The 16,850-nt window shown below is 39.3% G+C and overlaps 1 protein-coding gene across 1 annotated transcript in view; it reads right to left on the reverse strand.

Annotated features, from left to right (window-relative positions):
* The window catches only part of LOC122794968 (serum amyloid P-component-like), a 349,508-nt gene that overhangs the window by 238,380 nt on the left and 94,278 nt on the right, over positions 1-16,850 (reverse strand). The window contains exon 3 of the mRNA XM_044063560.1: positions 7,035-7,101. Within this exon, the coding sequence (XP_043919495.1) occupies positions 7,035-7,101 (67 nt within the window). The remainder of the gene's footprint in view (positions 1-7,034; positions 7,102-16,850) is intronic.

Here is a 16,850-nt window from a genome sequence, read left to right on the forward strand (position 1 = left end):
AGGCTCAGATGAGGTCACAGCAGATATGTTAAATATATGATAAAGATGGCTTCTGAGGGTACTCATAACAGTATGAAGTGAAAGGTGTATCCCAGATGACTGGAAAATATCCATACTAGTGCCAGTATTAAAAAATAAAGGGGACATTCACAACAAGGGTTGGGAGGGTGGCCTAATGGTTAAGGTGTTTGCCTTACAAACACAAGGTGCAGTGTTTGAGTCTCACAAGGGATAATTGGCTAGGCTTAAAATGGCTTACAAGGGCTGTTAGCTTAGTACTAATCTATGAACCTATGAACTGTGGGCAGTATAGAGGTATAAAACTCGTGTGATAGTGTATGAATATTCTGGAAATTGTGTCCAATAAATATATATGCATTGTAATAGAAAGTAAGATGGGAGATGAGAACTTCAGATTCAGATAGGATGCTGCACAACTGACCCAATGTTTGCAATTGGACAGATACTTGAAAAGAATCTAGAAATAAGAAAAAAGCCCAACTGGGCATTCCTAGACTTGGAGAAGGCATATGGCAAGGCCCCATTAAAAATGATTTGGGCAGTCCTGTGGTAGTTCAGTGTTCCAGAAACTTTGGTAGAATTAGTGCAAACTATGTACAAAACTGAATGACTCAAGTACAATCAGTGTTCAGACTCACAGAGGGGTTCTCAGTGGGAGTGGGTGTGCATCAGGTTTCAGTACTGAAACCACTGCTGTTCATACTCCTGAGGGCCATATTAGTGAATGGGTCAGAAGGCGATATCAAGAAAGTTCCTGTGTGCAAATGATGCATCATTGCGGGCACACTCTGAACAAGAACTTTTGCAAATGATAGAGGAATAAAATGCAAAACTGAAGGCACACTGGATGAAACTGAGTACAGATAAGACAGTTGTAATGGTAACAAGTGGGGGAAATCAGAAGAAGCTGAGAATTGAAATAGAAGGGAAAATAATAGAATGGTATGTCAGCTTCAACTATCTAGGAGGGGTGGTTGAGGGGAAGGGAAGCCTGAATGAGGAGCCCAAAGCAAGAATCAGAGGGACTGCAGTCAACTGGCACAGAGGGGTAGGGGTAATCTGTGGCAGAAGAATGTAAAGAGGCTGAATAGTAAAGTTTACAAAACAGTGGTGTGACCTGTACTGCTGTACGGTACAGAAACCTGGGCAGTAAAGGCAGAGCAGTTGAGGAAGCTAGAGGTGATGGATATTAAGGTGGTAGGATGCCCACTGTGGGACAGATGCAAAAATTAGAACAATAAAGCCAAAGCTCAAGGACCTCCAAACAGAACAGATCACTGTGGTTCTGGCTCATGTGCAGGAAAGCAGAAGACAATTTGGTGAAGAAGATTTGGGATAGACAGGAAGAAGGCAAAAGAAACAAGGGCATCCAGCAAAGAGGTGGATGGGTTGTGTGAGAGAAGACCTGCGACAGTCAGACATGAGAGTCAAAGAAGGTAGGAGAGTGGCACTGAATCCAGAGAGATGGCGGCAGCTGATGTTGCACACTGAGCCGATGTAGAAAATCGAAAAAAAAGGGCTTAATGATGAGGAGGAAGAGGAGGCTGCAAATGACTGTGATGAGGAGGAAGAGGAGGCTACAAATGACTGATCAGATAATCAGCCTAATAAGAAGCTATGAAAATATGATCCTATGATAGAATGCAGAGATTCATCTCATCCCTGACTCCAGTGTTAAGATCAGTATACATATTTTAAGCCCCCTCAAATAGAAAGCTAATACTAACAGAAGGAATTTTAGAATTAATTAGAAAAGAATGGTGGACTCTGTGATGTCCCCCCTCTGGACCACTAACCAATGAGCCTGAATCCTCACCACTGACACTGGAGAGGGATGTGCACTTGCAATACAAATGGATGCTCTCAGTATTTCCAGATGCAAACTTCTCTGCATCAAGCACAATTTCCCTTAAGAGCACACAGGAAACACATTCAGTAAGGGATCTGGATTTCTCTATCTGCCTCCCTCTAGGTCCCCAATAAGATTCTCCACTGGTACAGCTGTAGGGTTAGGTCCTCAGCCGAGTGTGCAAACCAAGTCCTTCAGCACCCTCTCTATGAAACCAGTGCATTGTGTCCCTGACCCAAGTAGTTGACACCCAGACTCTTTACAATTTACATTTTTACACACACACACACACACACACACACACACACACACACACGCACGCATACGCACATGCACATGCACACACACACACACACACACACACACACACACACACACACACACACACACACACACACACACACACAAACACACACACATGCACACCTGGGAAAGGCTGGTGCAGATTACCCACTCTACCAACTTTCCCCAGACTATAAGGTAGATTCACTGTCACTAGCCAGTTACTATAAGGCTCTTAAAAGGGTATCCAGTTATACTGAGTGAAATTAATATTAATACAAATGGTAATGCTGACCAAATAGCAAGGCTTTCAGGGGTGGCCAGAGTTATCACCAAATAAATATGTGCAAATACTCTCAAAACTTAAATATTTTCTAAAAAGGACTAGCTACAATGAAAAATTTAAATATATTTAATAATGAATAATAAGAGAACAAGAAAATACTAAATATCTATTTACAGTAAATACCAGATTTTCAGTCACGGGGAATATTTAAAATAACACAAATGGAAAGTTTCACACAGTTATAGAAAAACAGCCTCCTTACTTAATACCCACTTCATTGACTCTATTAATAAACTAAACAAAAACAGTCAAAAATCAAATGCTCTCTTACACTTCAGTCACTACTAGTAACTCTAACCCTTTCTCTCTTAACCCTGTCTCCACTGCTTACATAAAATCCCTTCTACTTAAACTAAAACCCTGCTCTCCCTCTACTGAAAACCTCCCTCCCCTCTTTCTCAGACTTGTAGCCCATTCTATTGCCTACTCTGTCTCTATCCTAGTTAACAGATCTATCTGAGAATGTCCCCGACATCTGGAAATCTTTCTATACCATCCCACTTCACAAAGGAGGTAACTCCACAGATGCATCTAACTATAGACCCATTGCCATTCTCTGTCCACTCTCCAAAATCTTAGAAAAATGTATACATAACCAGTTCCTTAAATACCTACTCAAGAAAAACCTTCTAACCCCTTCTCAACATTGCTTCAGGCCTAATCATAGCACTGCCACTGCCCTCCTATCTTTTACCCACACTGTTGCTGAAGCCAGGAACAAAAATCTTCATGTATCTTCTCTCTTCCTCGACCTCTCTAAAGCTTTTGATACTGTGTCTCATCCCAAGCTTATTGATAAACTAACTGATCTTAATCTCTCTCCATCTACTATCCAGTGGTTTTCAAGCTATCTCTCAAATAGACTCCAGTCTGTACATTGGCAATCCTCTTGCCCTCCCTTTCAACCTGTCCAAACTGGTGTCCCTCAGGGCTCAATTCTTGGACATCTCCTCTTCAACATCTTCACTAACAAACTCTACTCGTCCTCCACCACCTCCTCCCTCATACAATATGCCGATGACTGTACTGTCATCTCTATCTCTGATAACATCACCAACCTTCTATCCCTCACGCAAAATAGTTTCTCATCAGTGGAAAAGTGGCTCACTGACCACCAACTCATACTTAATCCCAAAAAGACTAAGCTCCTACTATTCCTTCCTAAATCTCTCTCCCACCACAAATCCACCTTTACCACCTTCTCTCAAGACAACACCCTTATCAAAGCCGAACCACACACCAAATGTCTTGAGACTATAACTGACAACCTGCTTAAATTTAGCATCCATAGAGAAAAATGCATTAAAAAAACAACCAGAAATTGGATCTGCTCTACAGAAATAAGAAATTCCTAGCTCCCAACTCCAAACACACTCTTGCACAAGCCTTTCTCCTTCCATGCCTTCTCTGTGCCTCTCCTATCCTGACCCACCTTCAGTCATCCCTACTTACTAAACTCGAACAAACATATAACAACATAGCCAGATTTGCATGTGGCCAACCATACAAATCTCGTCACTGCCATGCCCTGAACAAACTTCAATGGCTTGAATCCCCCAGCTCCTCCTTCTATCCTAGCTTCAACTCACACACTCACTGCTATATAAACCTTCAACTTGTCCCTCTCTCTCATCCATTGTATCCCCTTATACCCCCAGCTCATTCACTTTGTAGTGCTGACCAGAACCTACTAGACATTTATAAACCAAACAAAAATATTGGCAGACCTCCTGTATAGAAACTCATTGTCCTACTCCTTGAATAGACACCCCCCCTGACTCCCTGACATCCACAGCATTCAAAGTACCAGCCTCTTCAAAACTAAAGTCAAAAACTACTTCCTGAACTCAAAGTTCTGCCCTTGCATTACTCCCTTGTAACTTCCATTACCACTTTCACTGTTTGTATGTAACCCACCTACTCTCACCTAAGCTACCTTGTAAGTAACATCCTTGCTGAATCTGCTCTCTCATTGTGCAATTTATCTCCTTTAAAAAAAAGTTTGCAACCTTTACTTCCACTCTGTCCTACAATGCTGTATACCCCAGGTACTTTGTTTTTCAACACTGATCATCAAAACCTATATTTCTTTGTAATTTTTGTCCTTTTTGTTCACGTACATAAATTCTGTATACTACTAGCTATTTATATGTGTTCATATTCTTAATATTGTATATTATTGTTTAAAACTTTTATTTTTTGATATGTGTATAAAATTTCATCATAGAATGTCATTATTTCTGTCAACTGGAGCTTTTCTCCTTGGGTCTCCACTGAAAAAGGGCTATACGGCTCAGCTGGACCAACCCGGTTAACAAATGTCAAATGAATAAATAAATAAATAAACATTTAGCTAGTCTTACTGTCTACTCTTGATTGACTAAAACTATTATTCTTCCTACTTACTGAATACAGCAAGGCAAGATGGGTGAGTGGTTCTTGTTGTCAGATCCAAGACAGAATACAGAGTGCTGCTGAGACTTCAGTCTCCTCTAATATTAAAACAGTATTTCTGTACAGAATGACATCACCCACATCTCGTCATCTGGCTCTTTTTCCCGCATTATCCTCCATCACTAGAAGCTACCAGAGTTTAGCACCTATGTCCTACAGTATACACAGATAGATCATTGCTTAGAAGTGGTGCAGCTGCTGGAAATCATAAAACCATAAAACCATCCCACTCTTCCTACAGGATCTACGACCTATTCTCTAGTACAGACATTGTATCTCTGGCTCCATTCAAAACTGTGGGATAACATCTTTATGGCTTCCAAAGTCAGGTAGATTAACCTTTTGTCTCCCAGTACATGCTGTTACAATGTATATATTTAAACAGTTACAATAATGCATGCACATTTCTTTTCCTTCCAACATGGCACACTGTTAATACATTTTAACACAAGTAAATCTCACAAATACATTTTCAACACAAGCATATGTACAAGTCAGTTTGATATACAAATGACATATAATTATTTACAAAATTCCAGCTAGCTGTGCTGGCAATGATACAAATACACTACCCTACTTATCCTGGCATGGCTGGCAGTACCTCCTATCATTGCAGCCTCCTTTTGGCCTCAGTATGGCTCATCTTATCCAACAATTAGTGCAGAGGATTAAAGCTGCAAACTACTAATGTTGCTTATTGTAATCCACAGTTTGATTCCCTCAGCCTCTATTTGTCTACTGTGTCACTCTGAATATGTCATGTAATCAAACATTGCTGTAGTGCAATTGGGAATTTAGGATAGGGTCAGAAATCATTTCTTGGACTGCAAGCTGAGTAACTACCTGTGAACCTACAGAGAAGTGTAAGAAACCTGTGATGGGCAAACACTGTTACAGCTGGACAGATCTTATTCAGACAGATGCTTCTCTTCTGGTAGCCATCCCTAGAAATGGGTCCTACCCATGTCATATAAAATAGGACCATGGATAACTGGGCAGACTAAGGTCAAGTTTGCAATGAGAGGCACATAAATAATGAGATTATTTTTACAGAGGATCTTGTTGGATTTGGTCACCTAGTGTGCATCACCAATATCTTGTTGATTACTATCTGTGGTTCAACTTTAAATAAAGCACTCTTCAGAGGTTTCTAGGTGATGAATTAGCAAAAGGCCTAATCTGTATGACTGTGTATGGGGGAAGGGGTGCAATTGTTTTCATCAATGGATGGGGTGCAATTGTTTTTATCAATAAGTTACCCAGTACCTTTACAATGGAGAATTAATGACTCTGTTCCATCAATATGCAACCTTTTTTAAGCAGGAATTTGATGACTATAGAAGTAAGTCATCATTAAGTAATCATAAGAGGGTCTATATTAAATCAGCGAATGCTTAAAAAAGCAAATGCTGATTGATCGACCCTAGTTCACTGAACGCTGAAAATCCTGAACGCTCGGAACAGCGATTTTTTTCCTAGGGAAAAAAAATCACTGTTCTACCAAAAAAAAAAAATTAAAACAGTATTTAATGTGGGGGGCTTTGCCTCCCACCCCCCATACTGAAATATACCAACTCCGAGATCGCACTACAGTGGAGGAAACGGCAAACTCCCGAAACTGGCCCAGCGATTTTTTTTTCCCTGAGAAAAAAATCGCTGTTCCGGGTGATCGGGATTTTCAGCGTTTGCTCAAATAGGGTCGATGAATCAGCATTCGCTTTTTTAAGCGTTTGCTGATTCAATATAGACCCATCATAGGATACTGGAAACTGGCAGTTCCATTTACTGGAGTGAGATGCCTTAGTCTGAATATGACTTTATACATCTGTCAGGAAGCCTGGACATTTGACTGGTATATTGAATCTCAGCTCATGTTAAAGGGCATTCACCGACTTTGATGTTTACCTATGCTCTGCAGTAAGGTACAGCATATTCTGTAATTTTGGTAGAACACGGGCCTGCAGAAAGTAAGATATAGAACAATGTTATGTACCTGTAGCTACCCTGGGAAAATGCAATGAAGAGTCACTAAACTTTTCTATTAAATATTCAGCTCCAAAAAAGTCCCAATGATTTACCTACCTGTGAACCTGATTTTTGATAGATGTGATATAAAGTCACTGTAGTATGTGTTTTCAAAGCTTCCATCCTGCAAAGAGAAGAAGAAATTATGAGAAATAATTAATGAAACTGTGGCAAACGAATACTCGGTATTAATCCAGGCAGAAGAAAAAAAAAACACAAAAGCAAATATGAAGAAACACTAAAATATGATTTGCATGATCTCAGTTCCAAATCTGTGATTGAAACTACAGAGGGGAAGAACAGGGGAAAAGAATGGGACAGTGTCCTGCTGGCCAGAAGGCACCGTAAGTGTTGAGATAATATCAACTCGTTCCCTCCAGTAAGGCTCTTTGAATGTGTACCTTTAACTCCTAGTGGGTGTGGCTTGAACCTTTAAAAAAAATGAAGTTATCACCTTATAGTTCTAACAGCTATCAAAAATCAGGTTCACAGTTAGGTAAATGAGCTTAATGCCAAAAAATTAATTTTCATCCCCTTTGAGAAAAACTCAGTTCCCACTAATTATCACATCGATGGGAGCCCACTGAACACTGAAGGCATTATAAGAGATCTGGGGACACAGGTTGACAGCAAACTCTCCTTCGACCACCACATTGACACTGTGATCAGAAAGTCCTTCTATGGGCACATCTCATTACCAAGGGTTTTGCATCCAGGAAGAAAGAGGTTATCATCTCTCTCTACTCTTCCCTCATTAGGCCAGTCATTGAGTATAATGCCCCATTTGGCATATACCTCACTAGACACATGCAACAGCTGGAAAGGCCACAAAAGTACCTCACAAAGACAATCCTAGGCCTTAAACACATGTCCTACATGGGCAGACTCAAAAAACTACAGCTATTCTCTGTCTCATATCCTCTACTAAGAGGCGATCTCTGCTTGACTTACAAAGCCATGTCCGACCCAGCACTGCTTGAAATGCAACATCTAAAGAAATCCCAATCCCTCCACACCACACACTCCAGAGACCTCAGTCTTATTACCACAATCAACAGAACATGCTGGAGGGACAGGTTCATAACACAGACACTGCCCATGCTCTGGAATAGACTTCCCATACATGTCAAACAGAACACTTCACTGGCCCTCTTCAAGAGAAATCTTGATGAGTGGATGAAAAATAGAAAGTTCACCCCAGGGATCACTCCAGTGGCTCTACTTGATAGAGGAACTGGGAACTAACATCAGGTGGCACAATGCCAGGGCACTTCTATGGGCTAGGCTTGTAAAGGCTCAAGAGCCATTAGCCTAGTACACACCTATGAACCTATATCTTTGGAAACATTAGTGCTACTAGAAAAGTGTAAATGGCAAACTATTCAGGATAAATTAATCTTTACATTAGTGGCATTCATTTAGTTCAGTGCTGTAAACTGGATTTTATAAGCCAAAATAAAGGCAGTGACTATTAATTTTTAATGTTGTATAAACAACTTGTGATATCTCAGTAACTATTCAAGCAAGACACATACTGCCAGCATGATTTTCTTCATACAGCTGTGAGCTTTCATATGAGGATATGCAGTTCTGTCTGTATTACCTGAATGTTGAGATATTTAGAGAAATATGAAAATGATTACAATTTATATAACAGTATACAAATAATATTCAATATCTCTTTAGTTGTATTAGACAGAGGTCAAATATCAAAACAGTTGTGCTTGCCTTCAGGCATGCTTTAAGATGAAATCTTTTGATAACTTGTATGTAGCATAGTTTTGGAATTATTAATGCAAATATGAAGAAGCACTATTGACACTTAGAAGTGTTAGTAGGACGTAACCGCAGAAACGCCTGGAGGCGAATTTGGCTGTAATGAGTCACCAACAGAAAACCAAGTGACGTGTAGCTGAAAATAAGAAGAACATTCAGCATAAGAGACAGAAAGACATATCAGAGAACAAAATGAATAAAGAGGTCGTAGGGTTGTATAAGAATGGAAATTTAGCACAAAGAAGTAAGGCTACAAGTTGTTATGAGGCTTTGTCATATAGTCCACTACTTAATTCATTCAATCTGTTGTTTGACTGTGAGCAAGCCATTTAATCAGCATCAGCCCTAGTCACCCATGAAAAGAAGCTGATTGGGATTACCAGGCTAACCAACTACTAGCAAATAAATAAACAAGCAAATAAACTGAAGCAAATTTAGTGTACGGTAAGTGAATAAGAAAGACAATTGTTATATGATGCATGCAGATATAAGAAACATTCAGGATATATGTTTCTCTTCAAGCAAGACCACATACCCCCTCCGCGCATGGAAAAGCCCATCCACACTGTCACTATGTCATATAATCAGCTCTAAGTTTGATGTACGTTAGATAAACTTTTGTGTTGTGCATGGTTCAGCTAGATTTTTCCAAATTAAAACCCACACCTTCAACTGGATGAAGCAAATTGATCAAAGCTGCAGCGAACCAAATCCCCTAAAAAACAATTTCTGCATGGGACAAGCCTTCTTGCATCCCTATGTTATTGGCTTTACCCCAGCACCCCCTAGTTAAATATACAGATTCCACAATCACACAACTGAGGATAAAAGCCAAAATTCCAAGCAGACAGAATCACTGCCTGCAAGCATTTACAAACTGCACCGCCACTGATTTCTTATGGAAAATAGTGATCTATGAGTTGAACTTGATGAGTCTGAACCTGTTTCATTTTGGTTACAATGTGTAGTAGGGTAGCATTTTTTTCAGTTAGTAATAATTATCAAATGAAAGAACAGATTTCAGTAGTAAAACATGTTCATCTTTGTCTATATATATATTCAGGAAATCGGGTGTTTGGGAAATTTGGAGCTCTTGAGTTTACTTCAGTGAACTGCACATTGTTATTATAGTGTGGCATGTTTCTTTTTCTCAAATTCATAAATATTCCAAGGAGATTGAGTTTTATGACCATTTCCACCTTGACAGTAACCTCCCTCAGGCCACTACTCCTTTCTCCATGAGGGCCATACCAGTCAAACCCTGGAGTGAATTTGTAAATGCCCACCCACTCGTCTAGTTTATGTTTAAAGGAAGATAGTGAGTCGCACTGATTAACATGCAGGGGATGTTTGTTCCAGAGGTTTGAGAGGTGCTGGGTTATAAACCTGTCCTTCATCATGTTTTATTTATCTACTGGTGAAGATTTAGGTCCTTGACTTTAGTATGGGTGGTGCCATTGGCCTTGTGAAGTTATAGGAGATTGAGGACAACTATGTCCCTAGTGGTACATCAAGCAAGATATAGATCTCCCTCAGAAGGCTGTAGGGCAGTGAATAAAGGAAAACATTTTCCAGACTCTTTGATAGCTCAGGTATTTTAGGTCTGCGATCTTTTTAGTTAGGAACTGTTGTTTTTTTTCTAACTGTTTCAAATGTTTAGTGAGATGTATCCTGGAGGGGGCATTGCATTCAATAATTGGTCTGATCAATGATGTTTAGTGAGATGTATCCTGAAGGGGGCATTGCACTCAATAATTGGTCTGATCAATGATGTTTAGTGAGATGTATCCTGGAGGGGGCATTGCACTCAATAATTGGTCTGATCAATGATGTTTAGTGAGATGTATCCTGGAGGGGGCATTGCACTCAGTGATTGGTCTGATCAATGATGTTTAGTGAGATGTATCCTGGAGGGGGCATTGCACTCAATAATTGGTCTGATCAATGATTACCTCTTTAGACCCTGAAGCTTTTCCTTCTGCAATTAGCTGTGCTAAATAAAAGCATTTTCTTATAGTCATTGTCACATGATGATGGTCAAGAGAGGGAATTATCAACCCAAACATCTAAGTCCCAGTCTTTGCATAGAATGATGAGGGGAGGGGATGTCTACCAAAAGTGATGATACTATACATTTTAGTATTTACCTTGAGCCCATTTGTAGTACACCAACAGTTTATTAGGAGGGAGTTCATGTTGGAGGGTTTAGGTGTCAGAGGATGATTTAACAGCAACATCCAGTTTTCAGTCATCTGCTGACTTTGTTAGTCAGGGGTCCAAGCCCTTTACTTGGCAAAGTAAAGGACAGAAAAGAGAGGTTCTAGCAATGAGCCTGCAGGGCTGCCAGTCATCATTTTCATACATTCTGATGAGGCAATTGCAACTCACACTGTGTGAGTTCTGTATTTGTGCCAACTTTCTATCCATCTTAGCACATAAGTGGCAAGTGTAGTTTGGATTATTGGACGGGGAACAGGAAATTCATCCCTGGTTTGGCACCTATGCCTGTAATTGACACAGACAGCCAGTAAATGGTTCATCTGCCAGGGCCCTGCTTGTAAATGTTTAATCTCCAAAGCCTTTGCTTACACTTATCAAGGATATTACAACCTGTAAGAGATTTGGGGTGCATGGCTAAGCTTAAAAAGGTCCTAATGGCCGTTAGCCTTTTACATACCTATGAACATATATGGGTTGATTTAAAGAATTTAGCTTCTGCATGATGTCACTATGGATAATTATGTCAAAAGCCTTGGCTGGGTTAAAACATGCCATGTGTATTGCATGGCCACCATCTACAGCCTCCATAATCCTTTTGAAGAGGTTTCCAGAATCAGTAGACAGGATCTAGCCTTTACAAAGCCAAACCTTTGGGGATCAATCTGTATAAGATTCTTGATGTTGTAGTGTATGAGGTCAGTCATAATATATTCCATGGCTTTGTGGATGAGGTTTGTAAGACTAATAGGGCTCTAATTATTTGTGTCTGTTGTAAGGCCACCCTTTGTGTCACACACTGGGGATGAAACCAGTAACTAAACTTATGGTAAAATGGTTTAAGGATTGGGCGCACAAGGGCATGTTTAACACTATTAGTTAAGCAAACAGATTTGTAGTCAGGTCCCATGGAAGAATATTTTTGGTCTTGGTTTGCACTTCCAGTGAAGGATCATTAAAATAATTGGGAGAGTAAGTGATTCAGATATTTCTGGGATTTGCGCAGAAGTTGCAAGGGTGAAGTTGGCACTGAATTTTTTTGCCAGAATGTTGGCAAAGTCTTTTGGGTCAGAATATGGGGCATCATTTTGAATAAATTCAGAGATGTAAGGCATTGATTCATAGTTTTCTAACATAGCTAAAAAAAAGATTTAGAATTATCTTTGGCTTTAGAGACTAGCCTAAGTTAATTTATTTATTTATTTGACATTTGTTTACTGGAAAAGTCCGACTGGTCAAGTGCCCTTTTTCAGCAGAAGCCCAGGGAGAAAAGCTCCAGAATTACATTAATAATGGTATAATTTTACATGTAAAATTCAGATACAATAGAATACAAAATGATAAAAAATCATCAGTGTTTGGAACAAAAATTCATACTGTAAATGAACTAAAGTAAAAATATATTATAAAATCGTTCACGGTCTAGCACATACTATCATCAATATAATACAGATGAAGTTGTATGAAGGTGAAAAAGTAGTATTAAGAGAGGAAAAGAAGGTAGGAGGTGGTAATTAAGGGTTACTGATAGGAAGGATAGGAAAAAAAAGGCTAAGATATAATTCCAGCTATGAGAGTTGAGCAGATAACTAGGTTGGCATAGGGCATTGGCACAACCAGTTGTTGGATAGATGTTCCTTCAGTTGGGATTTTAAGGAAGAGTAGTGGGGAATAAGCCTTAATGTTTCAGGAATTGAATTCCAGGATTTTGCTACACAGTGTGAATACCAACTAACTCCAGATGATCTGTGAGGTTTATAAATGGATAGTAGATGCCTACTGGTGGAGGATAAGTCGCGGGATGGACAGTAATATTACAGCAAGGTTGAGGTAGCTTGTGAAATGGGGGTGTTATACAGTATTTTGTGTGTGTTAATGTGAGCCTATGAAATGTCAGCAGATGAGGGAGTTCGAGCCAGTGTAAGGCTTTGAGAGAGGAGCAGTGGTGAGTACTGGGGTGCTGACCAGTGGCAAACCTAACTATTTTATTATAGTATTGACTGAGTTTTGCTGTTAGGGAACAGTGAAGATTAGTTAAGATTGGAAAGGCATAAAGAAGTGAAGGTAGGAGATATGAGGTGTTGAGAGTTTCTTTGGTGAGATTTTTGAGGATTTGTTTTACATTATGCAACAAGACCAGCTTTGATTGGTCTTTTTTATGCAGTTATTGATATGCAGATCAAACTTGAGATGGTTGTCAATTGTAACACCTAGCAGCTTGGTGTGAGAGACAACACTGATTACAGTGTTATTAACAGAGGTAATTTTGAAGGTATTGTTATTAAGGTGAGATTGCCTAGGTAGGAATAACATGAGCTGTGTTTTTTGGAGGTTGAGTAGCAGTTGGATCATTGTAAGCCAGGACTCAATGGAATTCAATGCTTCCTGAGTTATACTTTGAAGATGAGTAAGATTGTTTGAGGAGCAGATTAAAGTAGCATCATCAGTGTACTGGATCAGAGTAGCTTGTTTTATGGAGGTATGGAGGTGATTGATGAAGATGCTGAAAAGGAGCGGGCCTAAAATGGAGCTTTGAGGGACCCCTGTGCATACTGGAAAGTAGGGAGAAAGATTGGAGTTCTGTTTAACTGATTGATATCTGTTGTAGCGGTAACTGTTGAACCACTGTAGGGCAGGTTCAGTGAAGCCAAGTAATGAAAGTTGGGATAGGATTTTAGGGAGGGAAATAGTATCAAAAGCCTTAGATAGGTCTAGGAATAGAGATGACACAAGGTAGCCATTATAATGTGCTTTTTATTTACTTTGTCTGTGCAGGTGAGAAGAGTAGTATGTATGTGAGCAGGTCTAAATCCATGTTGTGTGGGAGAAAGATTATTGTCTAGTAGGTATTGAAGTAACTGTTTGTGGATGCATTTTTCTAGATTTTTTGAAAGTGGAGAGAGAATCACGATAGGCCTGTAGATTGATATTTCAGTGTGGGTACCACCTTTGTGAAGAGGGAGGATATAGAACTTTTTCCAGAGGGTGGGGACATAGGCTTCTTTGATAGATCTATTAATGAGAATTGAAACTGGATAGGCAACAGAGTCTGCTGCCATTCTTAGGTACTCATTGGGGAGATTATCACAAGAAAGGGCAGCATGGTTTGAGTTTGCTTAGCAGGGATTTAATGAAGGAAGTGGGTACTTGTTCTACAGTTAAAAAAGGGGAACATAAATTGGTAGGTATAGATGAGTTGTAGGTGATTGTGGGAAATTATTGGTAATAGAAGCTATACTGTCAATGAAATAGAAGTTAAACTGAGATGCTGTATCTGAGGAAATGCTGTTAGTATAAGGTTGAGGGGAACACTGTTTTACAGCGTGTCTGATTTCCATGGGCTCCTTTAGCGTCCCTGATAGCTTTTTCATTTTATTGCAATATTTTTTATATTTTCTTTGAGAAGATGGGTTTTGGAGCTGCTCTATAATTTAAAGAGTTTCTTTCTTTTATTTTTGAGTTTATTTAAGGTAGTGGACCACCAGGATGGTTTATTTTTGAATTTCTCATGATACTTGGTTCTGCTAGGGACTGCTAGCTTTGTGTATTTTTTTGTTTTCTAAATGGGTATTCCTTAATAAAGCTTGCTGCTGTATCAGGGTCAGGAGTGGTGCAGTCAAAAGTGAATGCTGATGTTTCATAACAGAGTATGTTGAGTTTGGTAGGTTTATAGCCTTTTAATTCAGAGAGGTTTGCTGTAGGGGCTTTTGAGAGTTTAAAGGAGAAGGTCATATCTTTGTGGTCAAACTTCATTGGGGATAAAGATACCAGAGAAGGAGTGCAAGAGGAGCCATATTTGCAAGAATCAGGTGAATGACATAGTGCCCTCTAGCAGGTTTGTTTACCAGCTGCTCAATGGAGTTTTTATTTATTAAGTCTAGGAAGTTTTTGAGCATATCCTACATTGGAGGTGTAGATGTCCCAGTTTACTGAAGGATAGTTAAAGTCACCCAAAACTTAAAAAAGTTATAGATCTATGAAGATCATTTAGAACACTGTGGAATCTTACATGGTAATCAGGGGGACAAATAAGGTGTTCTGTAACAAACTATTAGTTAATAATTGATCCTATCTAGAGTGCAATGAGTTCAAACTGTGTGTCTCTGGGGATCTGATTGGTGGTAACATGTTCCTTGACAAATGTAAAGACTCTACCATGATTGCCATCAGGTTTGAAGACATGAAGAATGCAAAACTAATTTATAAGGGAGTGCTCTCTTTATATTTAAATCATGTTTCAGTAACTACATAAACATTGATGATTTACAAATGCAGGATTGCCTTAAGATCAAGCAATTTATCATTTAGACTTCTGACATTGAGGAGAGCCACAATAATGTGATGATCTGATTTTTGGGACTGATTTGTTAGTTACACTGGAATGTCCATCATTTGGACTGTTTAAAAAAGGTAAAAGAGGGCAGTAAAGGCTTTAGTTGGTATGTAGAAGCCTTGGAACAAGAGAAGCAGGCCATCTTCAGCAAAGTAAGCTGGGCAGTCAAGATCTCATCCCATGCTAACACATAGTGGATCTCCCTGAAATGACACCAGTTGTTTAGCCAATTATGGAAACCAAGTATGTAGTCTTTATATATAGACATCATTTGAGGTGAAGGAAGACCAATGCTTTACCTGCATTTGTAACATAGGATCATAGGAGATTACCAGGCTATCGACCCGGAGGTCATTTTAAGCTTAGCTGTTTCAACCCAATGTAATACTGTAGAGGTACTAGTCAATATACATGGAAAGTTCTGACATATATTTCTGAATGTCACCAGTCATTCACTCTCATATGTACCACTATCATGTTATAGTCATATTTGTAAGGAGCTGGGGTCATTAGGGCTCTTGTAATGTGAGAGATCCTGACTCCCGAAGGAAAAGAACTGTAACCTTCTCCTTGTCCAGCCTTGTGAGTGATGGGACAGTCTTCCTGACAACAGACACACCAGTCACTAAAACATTTGTATTGCTGCTATAATTCAGTGTAAATTTGCAGTGCCTTTGCTCAGAATGACTCTTTATGATAGGTATGCATGAGGTGGATAAGTGGCATATTTGATGCGACTTAATATTTGTATACCTATGATGCTTTGGTTCATAGGTTCATGGGATCACAGGTTGTTACTAGGCTAATGACCACCAAGGACCCAAACAAGCCTAGCAGTGCACCCCAAACTATTTGGGTCCCAAGTATCAAGGGCATCTATGGGGGGTATGTTAGCAAGGAGGTTTATAATCATGGTTTACATTGAAATGGATCTAGATGAAGCTGCTGGGTCTGACTGTTCTTTACCCTCTTCCAGTAACATAGCCACCACAGATTTCTTCCAAGTTGCTGCTGCTTCTCCTATTTTTAAAATGCTATTAAAGAAACCTTCCAGATGTTTATCACTGTCTTCCCTCCTAACTTCCAACCTTCCACATGAATACCATCTGTTCCAGGAGACTTCCCTGCAGATTAATTATCTCATCCCCTATCTTAGGGGAGCCTTATCTTCCTCTAACTTTGGCATAATTAAGTTTTACATAAATATTCCCATTTGAGTCTTTTCTTGGTTTCCACATTTCTGTGCTTTATACAATTTTTCATAAAATTTCAAAAATATTTCTAATACTGTAAGAATTGATAGGAGTATAGAATAATGGAATAACCTAGAAAAAACTGAATGAAACTGTAATGAGACTGAAATTAATGTCTTTATCTTTTAATTACCCAGAACTGTGCTGAACAGGTGCCAGTCTCTCCTTTATGTGCCAAATCTTCTTGTACCTTTCAGAATAAAAGTAAGTATCTTCTAATAATACCAAAGCCCTGTAAATTTCTTCATGCCTCTTTAATCTTGGTTCCCAAGCCTCAAAAGCAGGTATAAGCAC

This window comes from Protopterus annectens, chromosome 2.part1 (genome assembly GCF_019279795.1).
Source record: "Protopterus annectens isolate FY-2018-M chromosome 2.part1, PAN1.0, whole genome shotgun sequence".
NCBI lineage: Eukaryota > Metazoa > Chordata > Ceratodontiformes > Protopteridae > Protopterus > Protopterus annectens.